Source organism: Macrobrachium rosenbergii, unplaced genomic scaffold, assembly GCF_040412425.1.
Source record: "Macrobrachium rosenbergii isolate ZJJX-2024 unplaced genomic scaffold, ASM4041242v1 282, whole genome shotgun sequence".
Classification (NCBI taxonomy): Eukaryota; Metazoa; Arthropoda; class Malacostraca; order Decapoda; family Palaemonidae; genus Macrobrachium; species Macrobrachium rosenbergii.
Genome location: NW_027100730.1, coordinates 4,252,456 through 4,268,342, shown reverse-complemented (window position 1 = coordinate 4,268,342; position 15,887 = coordinate 4,252,456). Strand labels below are relative to the sequence as shown.

The following is a 15,887-nucleotide window of genomic DNA, read 5'->3' as shown; positions in this document are numbered from 1 at the left end:
AGCGAAAAAGGAACGTCAAAATCAGGGGCTTCCAATATAGGGAAATTCATTAGGACCTGCTTTAATTTTTCAAAGGCATTTTGGGCATCATTAGTCCATACAAAAGTCACATTCTTACGTAATAAATTAGTCAGGGGCTCAGCGATATCAGAAAAATTCTTAACAAATCTACGATAATACCCTACTAAACCAAGGAATTTTCTGACATCCCTGCAGTATTTCATTTCAATATGCCTAATAGAGTCTACGTTTGCCTGTTTTGGAGCCACTTTCCCAAATCCTACTTCGTGACCCAAATACACAACCTTTGCTTTGGCAAACTCACTCTTTTTGAGGTTTATAACCAAACCAGCTTTCCTAAGTACCTGAAATAAGGCCTTAATACGTTTAAGATGTGTGTCCCAGTCATCACTATAAATCACAATATCATCAATATAAACAACACACCCCTCTAAACCTTGGACCAAAGTATTCATTAACCTTTGAAAGGTTGCAGCAGCATTCTTCATCCCAAAAGGCATTACTTTACATTGGTAGAGTCCTCCTGCGTTACAAACGCTGACAAATCCCGTGCCCGTTTGGACAGCGGAACTTGCCAATACCCTTTAACAAATCAAATTTAGTTATATATTTTGAACTCCCTATCCTGTCAATACAGTCCTCTATCCTGGGTAAAGGATAACTATCAGGCTTTGTGACCTCGTTGACTTTGCGGTAATCAAACAAAGCCTGAATTGACCATCCTGTTTCTTTACCAAAACAACAGGTGAAGACCACGGACTGTTGCTGGGTTCGATCAGCCCGTGTCGTAACATATAACCAACCTCTTTATCCACAACATCATTTTTAAATAGATTTAACCTGTACGGGGATTGTTTTACTGGAGTTGCGTTACCCACATCCACATCATGTTCAAGGACAGTGGTCTGTCCTGGAACATCCGAAAATAAATCCTTATAACTAAAAACTAACTTTTTCAAAGATCCCTGTTCTACTAAATCTAAATGTGAAACCATTTCTGAAAAATTTTCTAAAGATTGTTCATTATCATTAGGCCATTCGGCACCATCAAAACAATCATCATCAAAATTACTCACGTCTGGAAAAAGAAAAAGAATTAATACCATTACACTTTGTAGTATCACCAACTAATGCCACGGGAATAACTTTGTCACGACCTTTATAAGCTTTTAACATATTTATGTGACACAGCTGGTAGGGTCTCCTCCTTTCAGGAGTTTCAACTATATAATTAACATCACTTAATTTCTTTAAAATTTTCCACGGTCCTGAAAATGAAGCTTTTAAAGGGTTTCCTGGAATGGGAAGCAATACCAAAACATAATCACCCACTACAAAATTACGCTCCTTAGTCTTTCTGTCAAAAAGTATTTCATTTTCTTTTGGCTACACAATAAATTTTCACCAGCAAACTTCCAAGCCTTCGTTAATTTATCACCCAAATTACTAACATAATCTAATAAATTTATATCAGGGCGTCCCCTCCCAAGATTCACGAACCACATCCAATGGACCACGCACACAATGACCAAAAATAAGGCTGAAAGGTGAAAATCCTAAAGATTGACTTGGCACTGACCGAAATGCAAATAATAAATAAGGTAGTTCCTCATCCCATTCGGAACCATTAACCAAACAATATTTTTTTATCATAGACTTCATGGTTTGATGAAATCGATCCAAAACACCTTGACTTTCAGGATGGTGCGGAGAAGAAGTCACATGTTTAATTTTTAATTCAGCCATCTTCTCCCTATATAATTTACTCAGACAATTAGACCCACAATCGGACTGAATTACTTTGGGCATTCCGAACCTGGTGAAAAATTCAATTAATACTTCAACAATTTTAACAGTTTTTACATTTCGTAGTGGTATTGCCTCAGGATATCGAGACATCCTATCCATAATTGTTACAATATACTGAGTTTTCGGCAGAGGACCAACCACGTCAATAATTACCTCTCTGAAAGGTTCAGAAACAACAGGAATAGGATGTAATGGTGCCTTTGGAATTGGTTGATTAGGTTTCCCGACCTTTTGACATGCATCACAACTATTTACAAATTTTTTAACATCATCTTTCATCTTAGGCCAAAAAGAACTTTCACACTATTTACGAGTGGTTTTAAAAACACCAAAATGACCAGCCAAACCATTTTCATGAGCCAATGTCATTAACTCCTTTCGATAAACAAAAGGAACCATAATCTGTTTTACAATTTCACAACCTGTGTTAATGGCATCAAAAGGTCTACTTATTCTATACAAAATATTATTAATTATCTTAAATCGAGGGACAGTCAAATCAGTAATTTCGCCAGACTCAACTGGCAGGTCTTTAAAATCTGCTTTCTGAGCTGTAATAAGTTCCTTAGTAGTCCAGTTAAGTTTATTATCCAACACACCACTATCTACAACTAAGCTATCACTACAATCTAAACTACTCAAATAAACATCAACTACCAACTCTGCCGAGTCAACACTACTAGCCTGCAATCGAGTGACTACAGATATTTCATTACTGGAATTTAATACAATAGGGAAAGTTTTATTTATTAGGGCGACATCATTCCCTAACACCAAATCCACATCTTTAATAGGAAATTTATCAATAATGGCCAATTTTAAATAACCTGAAAAAGACGGGCATGATAAATAAAAACTCTCAACCGGGTAAGACCTGACCGTATCTGAAAAACCACTTAACAAAACATATTCCTTATTTGAACATTCTAAATCAATAGGTAAAGATTCTCTGAGAATTAAAGACTGAGCAGCCCCAGTGTCACGCAAAATTTTAACCTTTCTTTGCTCAGTCGAATTCCCAGAGCGGACAAAACCATTAGACAAAAATTTCTGAAAAGGAGCCAGTGACTTATTGCCTAGTCATTGATTATTAGAGTTCTCAGCCACTGACTCGTTCTCATTCCTTCGAATGGCCATTACCGGTCGTCTGTCGGTCCTTTGTGACCTTTTAAATGCATAACACATGCTCTTGACGTGTCCCTTCTTATGACAGAAGAAACAAGTCAAAGTTCTCAACTTCTCCGGGTTATCTGTGGTTTGCCTTCTATAGCTGTTAACAGGAGTAGTATGAGAACCATAATTGTCATTAGGCCTGTTATACCTGTTCTGGTTACTACTCCTGTTAACTCTCACCCAACCAGATTTCTCATTTCTGGGTACCTCCCCTATCACATTTTTATGAGAGAGGAGGTACTCATCACTTGCAATAGCCACCTCCTGTAATGTTTCTAATTTTAACTCTTCGAGGTGTACCTTCACCTCATTAGGCACGGACCTTTTAAACTCCTCAACCAAAATCAATTCTTTTAATTTCTCAAAGTCTGTCACCTCCTTAGACTTTAACCAGTCGCCAGCAAACTGCTCTTTAGCCCTGGCGAACTCTACAAAAGTCTGCCCTCTTTCCTTCTGTAAATTATGGAAGCGTTGTCGGTAAGCTTCCGGTACCAACTCGTAAGCCTTCAAAACTATGGCCTTCACAGAATCATAATCTGAGGACAGATCTTCGTCCAAGGTAACGTAAACTTTCTGGGCCTTACCTAACAATTTATTTACTCTGAATAAGAGTGGTCCAATACTCCTTTGGCCACTCCAACCTTGAGGCTATCCTCTCAAAAGAAACAAAAAACTCTGCCACGTTGACTTCCTGAAAATTTGGGACTAACTTTAGAGCTTCAGTTAGATTAATACAAGGCACTGCAGACACATTATGTTGGGAAGAAGAAGAACCCCTATTACTCAATGCTTGCATAGCAAGTTCGTGCTGTCTCTCTCTCTCTCTCTCCTCTCAGCCTTCAACCTTTGGAGATCTATTTCCATTCTTTTCAACTGAATCTGCCTATCTAAAAGTTCTACTGACAGTGCTTCCTCCACCTGCCTAGTCTCTGGTTTACATTCTGCCTTCATCACCTTAACCTTTTCATAAACATTAAGAAGCAACAAGCCCTTCCTAACAGACCCAGGATTTTCAATTTCAACAAATTCTGCTACACACTCTAAATCAGGCTTATTCAAGTCTGCCAACCTGTCCTGCCACCCCTCTCCCATCAAGAGCTCCGGGATATTCAAATCAGCCATAGTAAATTAATTGCACACAAGTAAATATATAAATGTATCTCACAAAATATACCCAAAAACAAACCAATAAACTGTACACCAATAACCACACAAATATCCTACCACGGTCAAAAAAAAATCATAAACACCGATCAACACAAAAATATAGGAGAGAAGGTATTACTATGCTGCAAACACCCCAAGAATCCACTTTATACACTCTAGTGACTACAGGATCCGATAAATCCTGGCAAAAGGTCGCCAAATGTTATGGGCCCAAGCCCATCAAACATACACAAGTCTCTTAAAATACAAATAAAGTCACAAACGACCAAGTCCACAATAGGTGGAATGGCCGCAACAGAGTGTACAGAGATGGAATCAAGGAGGATAAAGAAAAACTGAAAATAAAACCTTAATATTTAATACAAACTTTTAGAAAGAAATGACCACTGAGCCTCTTACAAAATACATTAAATAAACACAAAAATCAACCACACACTGAAAACATCGAATAACAAACACACTTACACCAAATTAAGACAGACTATGCAATTACACTTTAAAGAGAGGGCCCTGAAAGTAATAGAATGTCGAAAAGTCAGAATAACCTAACTTATTACACACTAAATATTTATCAAAAAATAAATTGCTTCCCTTAAGTGAGCTCCAAACGGTGGTAGTGGCTAACACAGCCTTCAAATCACAGGTCGAGGGGAATAATATAAATTCCTAAGACCTTACCAAACGTAAGAGAGGTCCCCTTGGCAAAAATAACTGGTCCAAGGGTGCAGACTGAAGAAAGAATCACTTTAACGTCGCAAGACGATCAACGGACACGGCCGTCCGACAGGTAATCACACCTTACCAGTTGGCAGAGAGGTCCCCTTGGCAGAATAACTGAACCAAGGGTGCAGACTGGAGAACAATCAATCTCTCAAAGGAGGACAGCAGCAGCAACTGAAGACAGGCAGATCTCGAAATCCAGTGATAATCCCAAAATAAGTCAAGCCCTCACAATGTTAATGGTCCAGAAACGACTGACTCAGTCCTGGAGAGACAGCGCCGAATACAGCTCCGGATGAGAAGCCAACACCACACGTGAAAATAAAACAAGCTCATTGTAATTAAAACTATACAACAAGTCAGAAATGTCGGGGAGGAGGAAACAGGGTCATTACATTCCAAAAAAAATAAATACTGCCAAAGTGACTTATTCAAAACAAATTAATTTACGTTAAAATTAACATATACTGACAATATATATATATATATATATATATATATATATATATATATATATATATATATATATATATATATATATATATATATATATATATATATATATATACACATTTTCAATGACATTTTCATGGATGGTCCTGTCCAGGTGAGGGAAAAGTTAATTAATTTTTCGGCTTATCCAGATTCATATGCAAGGCCGGAATTGTTTTAATTTTCATTTATTTAATTCATTTATGTCCTTTGTTCAACCAAGTGAAATATAAACATTATATGCCCACTTGGCAATCTCGTTATTTACCAAATTCTGACTTGGGGCATGTCTACCCTTTACCTGTTGGAATTGAGTGTATACCTGCAATTAACGGAATCTCGTATATTGTTTAATATTTTCTGGTCTGAGGGGTCCATGGTGCCTCCGATTTCTAAACAGTTTTAACCCAAGTTCATAACTGTTTGTAGCATTTGACTGGCGTCACCTATAAAATAGTTAGATAAATAGATAATTAAAAACTTAGTATCATCTACAGAAACCAGGTTTCTTGAAGCAATAAGAGATATATTAACATAATATAATATATATATATATATATATATATATATATATATATATATATATATATATATATATATATATATATATATATATATATATATATATATAGATAGAGAGAGAGAGAGAGAGAGAGAGAGAGAGAGAGAGAGAGCAAGAAGGGTAATGTAGCATCACTGACAAAAATGCCTTTGAGATATTGTTGCAAAAACAACAACTGTACGCTTTTAAGTTGTTTGGTATATCATTTCTCATAATTTTACTTCAGTAAATTCAGTTTTTTCTTTATTGCCAAAAAGAAACTTATTCTGAAATTTGTTGCAGTTGAATATTAGTAAATGCATAGATTATACTAAAATTGAAGAGCAAATCAACAGTATACAGCATAGCCAAAAAACAATCATAATCTAACAAGGGACTTCAAGAAGAAGCATCTGTTTAACTTGAAAATGAAGTGGATGGTATTTCATTTGTTCCTGTCAGTTGATACAAAAGAAGAAGAATAAGAAATGTCATTTGACGGTGAAAAGTAAACAAACAGAGGCAGAAGGAGTCATTTATGACTGTTTGCTGGTCTCTTTCTGAAGCTGCAGAAAGTTGTCGAAGTGGTACGGGACTCCTGTTTGCTGTCCTTTGACTTTCTCTGACCTTGTTAACCCTTCCTAAGTCTCCCCTTTCGTATCCAACCCCCTCCCCACCCCACAACAAAAGAAAGACATCAATTAAGGGAAGAATAAAAGCCACTATAAGCAGCAATGATTCAACCCATTTGGAGTTTCATGCTGTCAGTGAGGAGAGATTTTTCAATGTAGGATTAAAACTAGGGATTATTTCCATTTGTGCTTGGCCATATTCCCTCTCTCTCTCTCTCTCTCTCTCTCTCTCTCTCTCTCTCTCTCTCTCTCTCCTTGACAAGCCACTCGAAAAATGGGAGATTAATAAACAAGGAAGTGGAGGGAGAGAGAGAGAGAGAGAGAGAGAAGTGATCCACCAACTCGTCTATTTGCTCAGGTGTCCAGCTGAGGCTTCAGGAAGAAGAAGCTTCAAGAACTTCGAATTTAGGCATTGCCCGCAAAAGTTTCGAGTTGAAACGAATGTCAAGAGGTGGCTTTGACCTCTCTCTCTCTCTCTCTCTCTCTCTCTCTCTCTCTCTCTCTCTCTCTGTAAAAATGATGACCTTCTGGCTATTGCATATTGCTTTATGTAGTTTAAAAATTCTCAACCCCTACAGTGCTCCTCTCTCTCTCTCTCTCTCTCTCTCTCTCTCTCTCTCTCTCTCCACTCTCTCACATACACTCATATTTGCATATACACATATATTCATATATATATATATATATATATATATATATATATATATATATATATATATATATATATATATATATTTCTTGTGATCTGCCTGTCTTCAGTTCCAGGAAAAATTGTTGAATGATGTATTTACACAGGAATGAAACAACCCAAATACTTGGTAAACAATTATCTGTGAAGAAGTGATCATAGAACTTGTTACCTTTAGTCATCCTCTTGCCCGTGGTGTTAACATCTGCTTCAAAAAGTCTCCAACCCATGGAAAATAAAAATTTTGAGATGAGAGCTAACATCAAGTTCCTGACCAAGCTTGATTGGAAACCAGGAAAAATTATTGAAGCTTTGCAACAAGTTTATGGAGATTCTTTATGATTGGATAAAGCGATTTAAGGATGGTCTCTCTCAAAAAATGAAATTGTGGCTCTGGATGAAGATCTCTTACTATCGATATGATCTAATGAAACTGGGATCTCCCATCTCTCTCTTGGTTTGAGTAAACTTTCAGCACGTTGGGTCCCAAAAGCGTTGCGCTCTCTCAAATGAATCAGAGTTTTTGACCGGATTGTTACTGGAGATGAAACTTGGATCCATCAAATGACCCAGAAAGTAAAATCAATCAAAGCAATGGTTATTCTGTAGCTGCACCAGTGAAGGTTATGGCAACAGTGTTTTTGGGACTCCAAAGGAGTGATTTTGATTGATTTCAAGGACAAAAACAATCACCGGGAACTACTACAAATGTTTTGCAAAAACTTGCATTGGCTAAAAACGTCGAGGAAAGTTGCACCGCAGAATTTTGTTCCATCATGATAACGCTCCAGCACATTCATCAAGTTGCAAGCCTACGGAAATCTCTTCGTCATCCTCCTCCTGATCTTGCTCCTTCAGATTTTTTTCCTGTTCCCAAAACTCAAGGAACACAAGAGGAGTCTCGTTTTGTATCTTTGGATGCTGCTAAACATGCAGTTTCAACATGGTTTAATAGAAAGGCCCCAAATTTCTACAAAGAAGGGTTGCAGAGGTGGAAACAGTCCTGAACAGTGTATAGAGTTAGATGGTAGATATGTAGAAAAATGATGTTTGAATTTCCTTAAATAAAGAGTATATTGAATTTTTCCTGGAACTTTTTGACTTACCACTCTATATATATATATATATATATATATATATATATATATATATATATATATATATATATATATATATATATATATATATATATATATATATATATATATATATATATATATATTTATATATATATTTATATAGAGAGAGAGAGAGAGATAAAAAGTAACTAACTCAGTCATTATGCAACATTCTACTCTCCATTAAATTTGCATAATCTTCCCCGAGCGAACAAAGAACAGATCATCTCTCTCTCTCTCTCTCTCTCTCTCTCTCTCTCTCTCTCTCTCTCTCTCTCTCTCTCTCTGGAGGTAACGCAGTATCAATGTTTGTCGAAGAGAATCAAGGAAAACTCCAGATAATAATCCTTTGGTGCATAATCTGCGCTTTCGTTGGTGTTCCCCCTCCTCATTTCATCTCGTTTCTTCTCGGCGTTATTCCCTCGTGACTGACCTAGCGTCTAGGAGACTTCTAGATCAGTCCAGTGCTTGCTAGTTGGTCTGCCTTTTTTACATGGAGGCTAGTCTGAAGCATATCATTGACACTGAACAGTAAAAGGGAAGTTTGCAATGTATTATAGACTACTCTAGGTTATTTAGTTTCTAGAAGACTTCTAGATGAGTGCAGTGCTTGCTAGTAGGACTTCCTCTCTACAGGGATGCTTGTCTGAAGCATATCATTAACACGAAAGCAATTTTAGTGGGTCTTCCTTTCTACAGGGATGCTTATGTGGAGCATATCATCAACGCTGAAAAGTTAGAGTGAGTTTGCAATGTATAATAGACTACACTAGGTTCTTTAGATTTTAGAAGACTTCTAGATGAGTGCAGTGCCTTCTGGTAAGTCTTCCTTTCTGCAAGGATGCTTGTCTGAAGCATGTCATTAACACGAAAGCAATTAGAGCGTATTTGCAATGCATTTTAGACTACTCAAGGGTATTTTGCGGCGTTCCCTATGACCCATTGCTGCACCCACTTTGTCTTATTTTCAACTTTTTACTATAATTGTATCCCCTCCTCCTTAGTCTTGTCTTGCTGTCCAGCCTCTCTGAATATTAATTCTTCTTGCAACTATGGAGATTTCTCCCAGTTCCATCTCTAGGTCCTTGTACTTCATCTGCTTCATTTTCTGGAGCTATTTATCTTGCTGTCCAACCACTCCAACCCCCATTTTCTACATGTCTTTCTCAGTTAGAAAACACCACGTATTTTATATATAAAAACAAAATTTTTTGTGTTATAAAATTCAGAAGCATACCATCGTATTTTTATCAGTCGTAACTGTCTACAAGTACTAAGAAGTATTTTATCTTATTGAAAATCAATTAATTTTATCCATCATTAAATTACACAAAAAAATATTTAACTTATTTTTAGATATAATTTTATGTATCATTAAGTTTTAAACAAAAGAAAAGCAGATAACTGATAAAAAATTAGTTTATGTATCATTCAATTATAAACCAAAAAAAAATAACTATTATTCTTGCTAAGCAATAATTACGTTTTTGTGCAACACATCCTTGTCCGGAAATAGGCTAAACTTATAAAAACTTTCTCAGCAAACCATAATTCTTTAGAACCTCTGGAAAAAAAACTTTTCCCCATAAAAAAAACATTGTAAAAAGTATTCCCATCAACCGTGCCTTACTTGTGTTATATGGGAACATTTTTCTCTTAAAAAAAACATGTTCCCATCACCCATCGATATTCGTAGTTGGGAAGAAAGCATAATTCTTTCTGCCAGAAAAGAACATCAATAGAAACTTGTTTGTGGTATGTTGGTACACAATGACAGAACGGGACGGGACTGAATCAGCGACGGACTGGCCATTTGGAGAAAGGGGACTTTTCCCCTTGGGCCGGTGGTTAAAAGGGGCCTGTGGGCCGGTCTACAGTAAAAAAGAAAAATTATAAATAAATAAAAAAAATTTAAATAACAAAAATGAAAAATAAGTTAGAAAGAAAACTTAAAAATCTGAAGAATAGGGGAACAAAGAGAATAGAATTGGATAAAAAACACAGAAAGAGAGAGAGGGGGGGGGGAGGGGGAGGCGGGACATGAAATGAATCTCATCGCCAGCACACCTTAATGCAGCCATTGCAAGAGAGAGAGAGTAATCTTGAAATGTCCCTATATATATATATATAAATGGTTGTTCCGATAATTTTATCAACATTTTCTGTAAGCTATCGTTCATTAACCATCAGCCAGTATACAATATGCTACCTTTTCCATTTCATTATTGCTAACTGGTTGGGCAACACAGTCAGAATTCTGTGATTATACAGACACACATAAATATATAATAAAGATTAATATAATAAAAGAACAGTATTCAGTAGGGAAACTGTAATAATGGAAACTGAACACATGATAACATTCTTTTGTTATGTCGAATATATGATCAAGCCACTCAACACAGTGCCGTATTGCAATGTTCTTTTGCGGTCTAGGCTTCTGGCTATACTGCTAGCGAAAGGTTACACACACCACACAGGCAGTAAGACGCTACTCAATCGGTATTCCTTGTATATTATTTTCTCGTGGCTATATTTATTATGCAAGTTGAAAAAATCTTTTGTGTTTCATTCAACAAACTTTGGATATAACAGTCATCATATAGAAAACGGCACAGTGTGTTCAAGAATCAGGAAAATTGTCCAAATTAATCTTGTGAAATGCATGGAATCGGTGTGTGTTGGTGAAGGAGAATTCGAATTTTATTCCTGACTACGTTTACTCCAGTGATTGTTCTTTCAAAGTGACGTGTGTAAAGTGTTGTGCTTAAGTGAAGTGGTTTTGTGCAATTTTTCATCATAAAGCCACTGAACTTTCGCATATTTTAGCATTTCAGGAAAACACTTCAATGCATCCATACTCAACCGCTGTCACTGGGTTACGGTTTCTCAAACTGTTTCTTTTGAAAGACATGATGACACTTTGATGACATCATAATCTTATACACTGGTATGAGACATTGCATTTTTGCTAACGTTATTTAAACTTTAGTGCACATATAATAATAATTATCAGGAAAAGCGAGAAGAACATTTAGATTATATTATTTGATTAACTAATATTTGAAATGAAATGACTTGTGAAAAGCTCGATGTGATACAAAAATATCACTTAGTGAGCTTAGGCTCATCTATAAAATGTTCAACTGGTACTAAACAATCGATTTACATTATTTCCTCGTGATTTTTATTGCTTTGAGGTTTAATTAATAGGAGGAAAGTTTTTCAAAAATAAAATTAATTAAAACATAGGCCTAGTTACGGAATTTATAGTCAACAATTTCACAAGACTAAACATTTTTGCGTGCAGTCCAATGAAAATGACATTGCTTAAGCATTGACGTTGAACTTGAAAGATTTCTCTCATTAAGTCATTCTCTGAAAAATAAATAAACAGTATAGTTGTAAATTGTAATAGTCTCACATATTGTGTTGAAAAAAATAAGTAAAAAAAAAATTAAATTAATTTTCATAGTGTTTTTGATAGGCCTACTTAGTATTTCAAGCATAAATTTTATATTATCATGGGGGTGGGGGGTGTTAAAACAATTTACTACAACAAATATGTATATAAACATCAATTTTGACTTTTGTTGCGGAGGCCCCCAAAGCATCGGCCCTGTGAAGTGCATCTCAGACTCTAAAACCGCTCTTCTACCACAAATCTGTATGACTAATTAGGCTATTTCCACATATTTCTATTCATTCCTTTGAATGCACACACACATATATATAAATATGTGTGTTTGTGTAATATTTTTACAAGAAATATCTGTCTGCTAATCAACTCAGAAAAATGGAAAGCTCTGCTAAAAAACGCAAAGGTGGTGCTGAAAAGTTGAGAGATAGAAACAGAAAATCACTTGAAGCCCAAGCATTGAAATGTAGAAAATTGACAGACGTAGGAGTTGCGAAGGAAACTTGTATTCCTTATTCACAAACTACAGGTGCTAACTCTAGTGATCAAGCCACAAACATTCAAAGTGTAAGAGAGAGATCCGGTCCATGACAGGCCCACTACAAGAGGAAGTGCCAGTAAAGTAAGTACAGTGCTCATCTGAATATCTTAGTAATTTAAAAAAGTTAGGCCCTATTTACTACCCTGTCATAATTCTCTTGCAAGGTTGCATCTACATGTGAGTAGACGTAAACTAGCATGTATAGATAGGATATTCCCAACTTTGTATAGCTTACTTTATCTTTGAGCCAAAAAGAAAGAAAAAGTCTGTGCATATGCATTTGCAAATACTTCAGATTTTTCTTAGACATAGAGCCTGAGCCTGCCCAAATTCAGGGTAATCAAACTCTCCATAAGATGAAAGAAATGCAGGAGAATTATAGTTGCTAATGACCTGGAGGCACTCTTGATGTATTGTATATACAAATGCATAGCAGGTTGCAGGTAGAGTTGCCCAAAGGTTTTAGAAAACTACAGTGTTATTCTGTTTCATTATTTATGACAGGCTTTCCTATTTTTTCTTATAGGTTGATGAGCGTGCAATAGGCCAGCCAAGTCAGGGCACATCAATAATAGCATGCTGCAAAGAAAACCCTAGTGAGCTGGATTACTTTACAAGACCAAAAAATGTAGACGACTATCCATCATTCTTCAAATTTCACCCAAAGCAACCATCAACAAATCCAATTTTACAAAAAGTTTTTCACTGTAAGGATGGTACAAATAGGAAATGGCTTTCATACAGTGAAGAAAGTCACATGTTATATTGCTACATCTGTATTGTTTTTGCTAATACTTCTGACAAGAATATATTTATTAGTGGAATGAATGATTGGAGGCATGTCCATCAACGAGTAGAGCTACACGAGCAAAGCTCTTTACACAAGCACTGTGCAGAGGCATATTTTCTTAGAGCTTCTGAGTCAGATATAAGGCATTTGTTAGGTGGCAAACAAATATCGCTACATAGGGAACAAGTTAGAAAGAGGCGTATGGTATTGCAAAGAATAATTGATGTAGTTAAGATCATTGGGAAGAGGGGGCTTAATTATAGGGGTACACAGTCAGAAGCCTGTTATACATTGGATGATCCAAGCATTGCCCATGGTAACTTTTTAGAACTGATAATTTTCCTGGGAAAATATGATATATGCATGAAAGACCACTTAACTGATTGTTTGGAAAAGAGCAAAAGAATGCAGCAGACCAAGTCAAAGGGCAGAGGTTCTTTTGTTAGCTTTTTGTCTAAGACCACTGTTAATAATATTTTAAGTACAATTCAGCAGATTATTCAGGAATCCATTGCTAATGAAGTTCATAAAGCTAGAATGTTCTCTGCGCAGATTGATACAACACAGGATCTTACCTCGCAGGACCAGTGTGCTGTTGTTCTTAGGTATGTCACAGATGTTATTCATGAAAGACTTGTTGCAGTTGTGAATTGTGAAGCAACTACAGGAGAGTATTTTGTTCAAATTTTGAAGAATGTCCTAGAAAAACTTAAACTGTATGTAAGCAATTGCATTGGTAATGCCACAGATGGAGTTTCCAACATGCAGGGGCATTTTGGGGATTCTCTGCTTTACTGTACTTTCTTCCCATTCACCCAATCAAGTTCATGTATGGTGTTATGCACATGTTTTGAATTCAGTACTGGCAGAAACAACTGGAGCAGTTATAGCAAGTCCCTCACTTTTCAACTTATTGAATGGTATTGCAGTCTTTATCAGAGAATCTTATAAGCGAATGATTATTTGGGTGAATGAAAACAAAAGTTCTCGCCATCAACGCCTCTCTCCTATCGGAGAAACTCGCTGGTGGGCTAAAGATAATGCTTTAAGAAAAATATCTGGAAACTTTGGCAAGACTGATAATGCCCTATACACAGATGTTCTGCTAACTTTGGCTACCATACAAGAACATGAAAATATGAAATCAGATGTTCTCAGCAAAGCCAAAGCATACATTGAATCACTACTCAAATATGACACCATACTGACTGCTCAAATATTTCTTCGTATATTTGAGCAGACTACTCCCCTTTCGAAATATTTGGAAACAAACAGAATGGATATTCTCTCTGCGTACAGAATGGTTCCTACTACTAAAGAGAGTCTGGATAAAATAAACAGAGATTTTGGAGGTATTAAGGTGGCTGCAGATCATTTTGTTTGTTAGGCTAATGAACAGGTAGAAGATGAAGAGAACGCAGATTTGGAGTTGGAGGTGCAGACAGAATTGCCACTGAAAAGAGTTAGAAAGAAGAAAACGATGCCTGGCGAAAAGGCTTATGATGAAAGGCTGAATGTGAAGTTGAGGCATATAATCCAACATTGGACAAAGTCACACAGAGCCTCAGTGATCGATTTCTTTCTCATGGGACTCTTTACAACGATTTATCGATTCTAGACCCAAGAAATTTTGATCAGCTGAAGAACAACAATATTGAAGAGTATGAGTCTTTATTTAAAGAACTCAGTAAGCCATTGCTTAAGTTCGACAGCCGGGCAACAGCTGAAAACTTGAAGTTGGAATGAAGGAGTCTAGCTACACACTGGGAAAAATTGAAAAATACACCCTTGGAAGACTACACCATTAAAGATATGAATGATGAGGATGAACACGAGTCTTATTTAAATGAAGACAGTCATGAGACAATTGAAACGAAATGTTCATCATGTAAGAATTGTCCAGTCTGCTGTTACCAGATACTCAGTAGGTACAACTTGTTAACTGATGCCTATCATATAATTGGTCTAGCTTACAAGTATCTCCTGACCTTGTCAGTTACTCAAGTTTCCTGTGAGAGAAACTTTTCTACCTTGAAATTCATAAAAAATCGTCTAAAAAGCAGACTCTCACAGGAACACCTCCAGGAGTTTATGCTAATGACAGTAGAGAGGGATATATTAATGTTTCTCGATAATGATTTAATAATTGACAAAGTTGCATCCAAGAGTGAACTATTAAAGAAAATTTTGATAATCTAAAATAAAAGTAATTCCTTTAGTTATGCCTGCATGTGTTTTATTTTTCCCAGAGCTGTTTATCCGACCCATCACTAATATATATATATATATATATATATATGTGTGTGTGTGTGTTGTGTGTGTGTGTGTGTGTGTGTGTGTGTGTAGCCTGTTTCCCATCAAATGTATACTTTCATTTCAAGATATACCTCCCCACTTCTATTCAGCTCCACCTTCAAGTGGGCCGGTCAACATCAAAAGTCCTGGGCCGAAATTTAGTCCCAGTCCGTCCCTGATTCCTACTAAAATTCAGTCTAGGGTAAACCAGTCTTTTTTTATACAGTGCTTTACTTTGTTGCTCACAACACCTGCCTAAATCCTTTTTTCAGGCTACCCTTCTTAGGCTATACTTGCACAGGCCTAACTTATGTTACCTTATCTGAGAAACCCAACTGTAGCCTGTTTGTGATGAATACAGACTTTACATTGATTGATTATGACATTTAGGTCTTATTGCAGTTGAAAGTTATCCTAATGTGGAATGGAATGGAATATGAAATTGAGGCTTGAAGCCAAGCACTGGAATCCAAGGGATTATT

At 36.3% G+C, this 15,887-nt stretch overlaps 1 protein-coding gene across 1 annotated transcript in view; it reads left to right on the top strand.

The window, feature by feature from the left end:
• The window catches only part of LOC136838269 (zinc finger MYM-type protein 1-like), a 37,610-nt gene extending 22,274 nt beyond the window's left edge, over positions 1–15,336 (top strand). The window contains exon 2 of the mRNA XM_067103132.1: positions 12,847–15,336. Coding sequence (XP_066959233.1) covers positions 12,847–14,061 — 1,215 coding nt within the window. The 3' untranslated portion in view covers positions 14,062–15,336. The remainder of the gene's footprint in view (positions 1–12,846) is intronic.
• Positions 15,337–15,887: the final 551 nt, after the last annotated feature.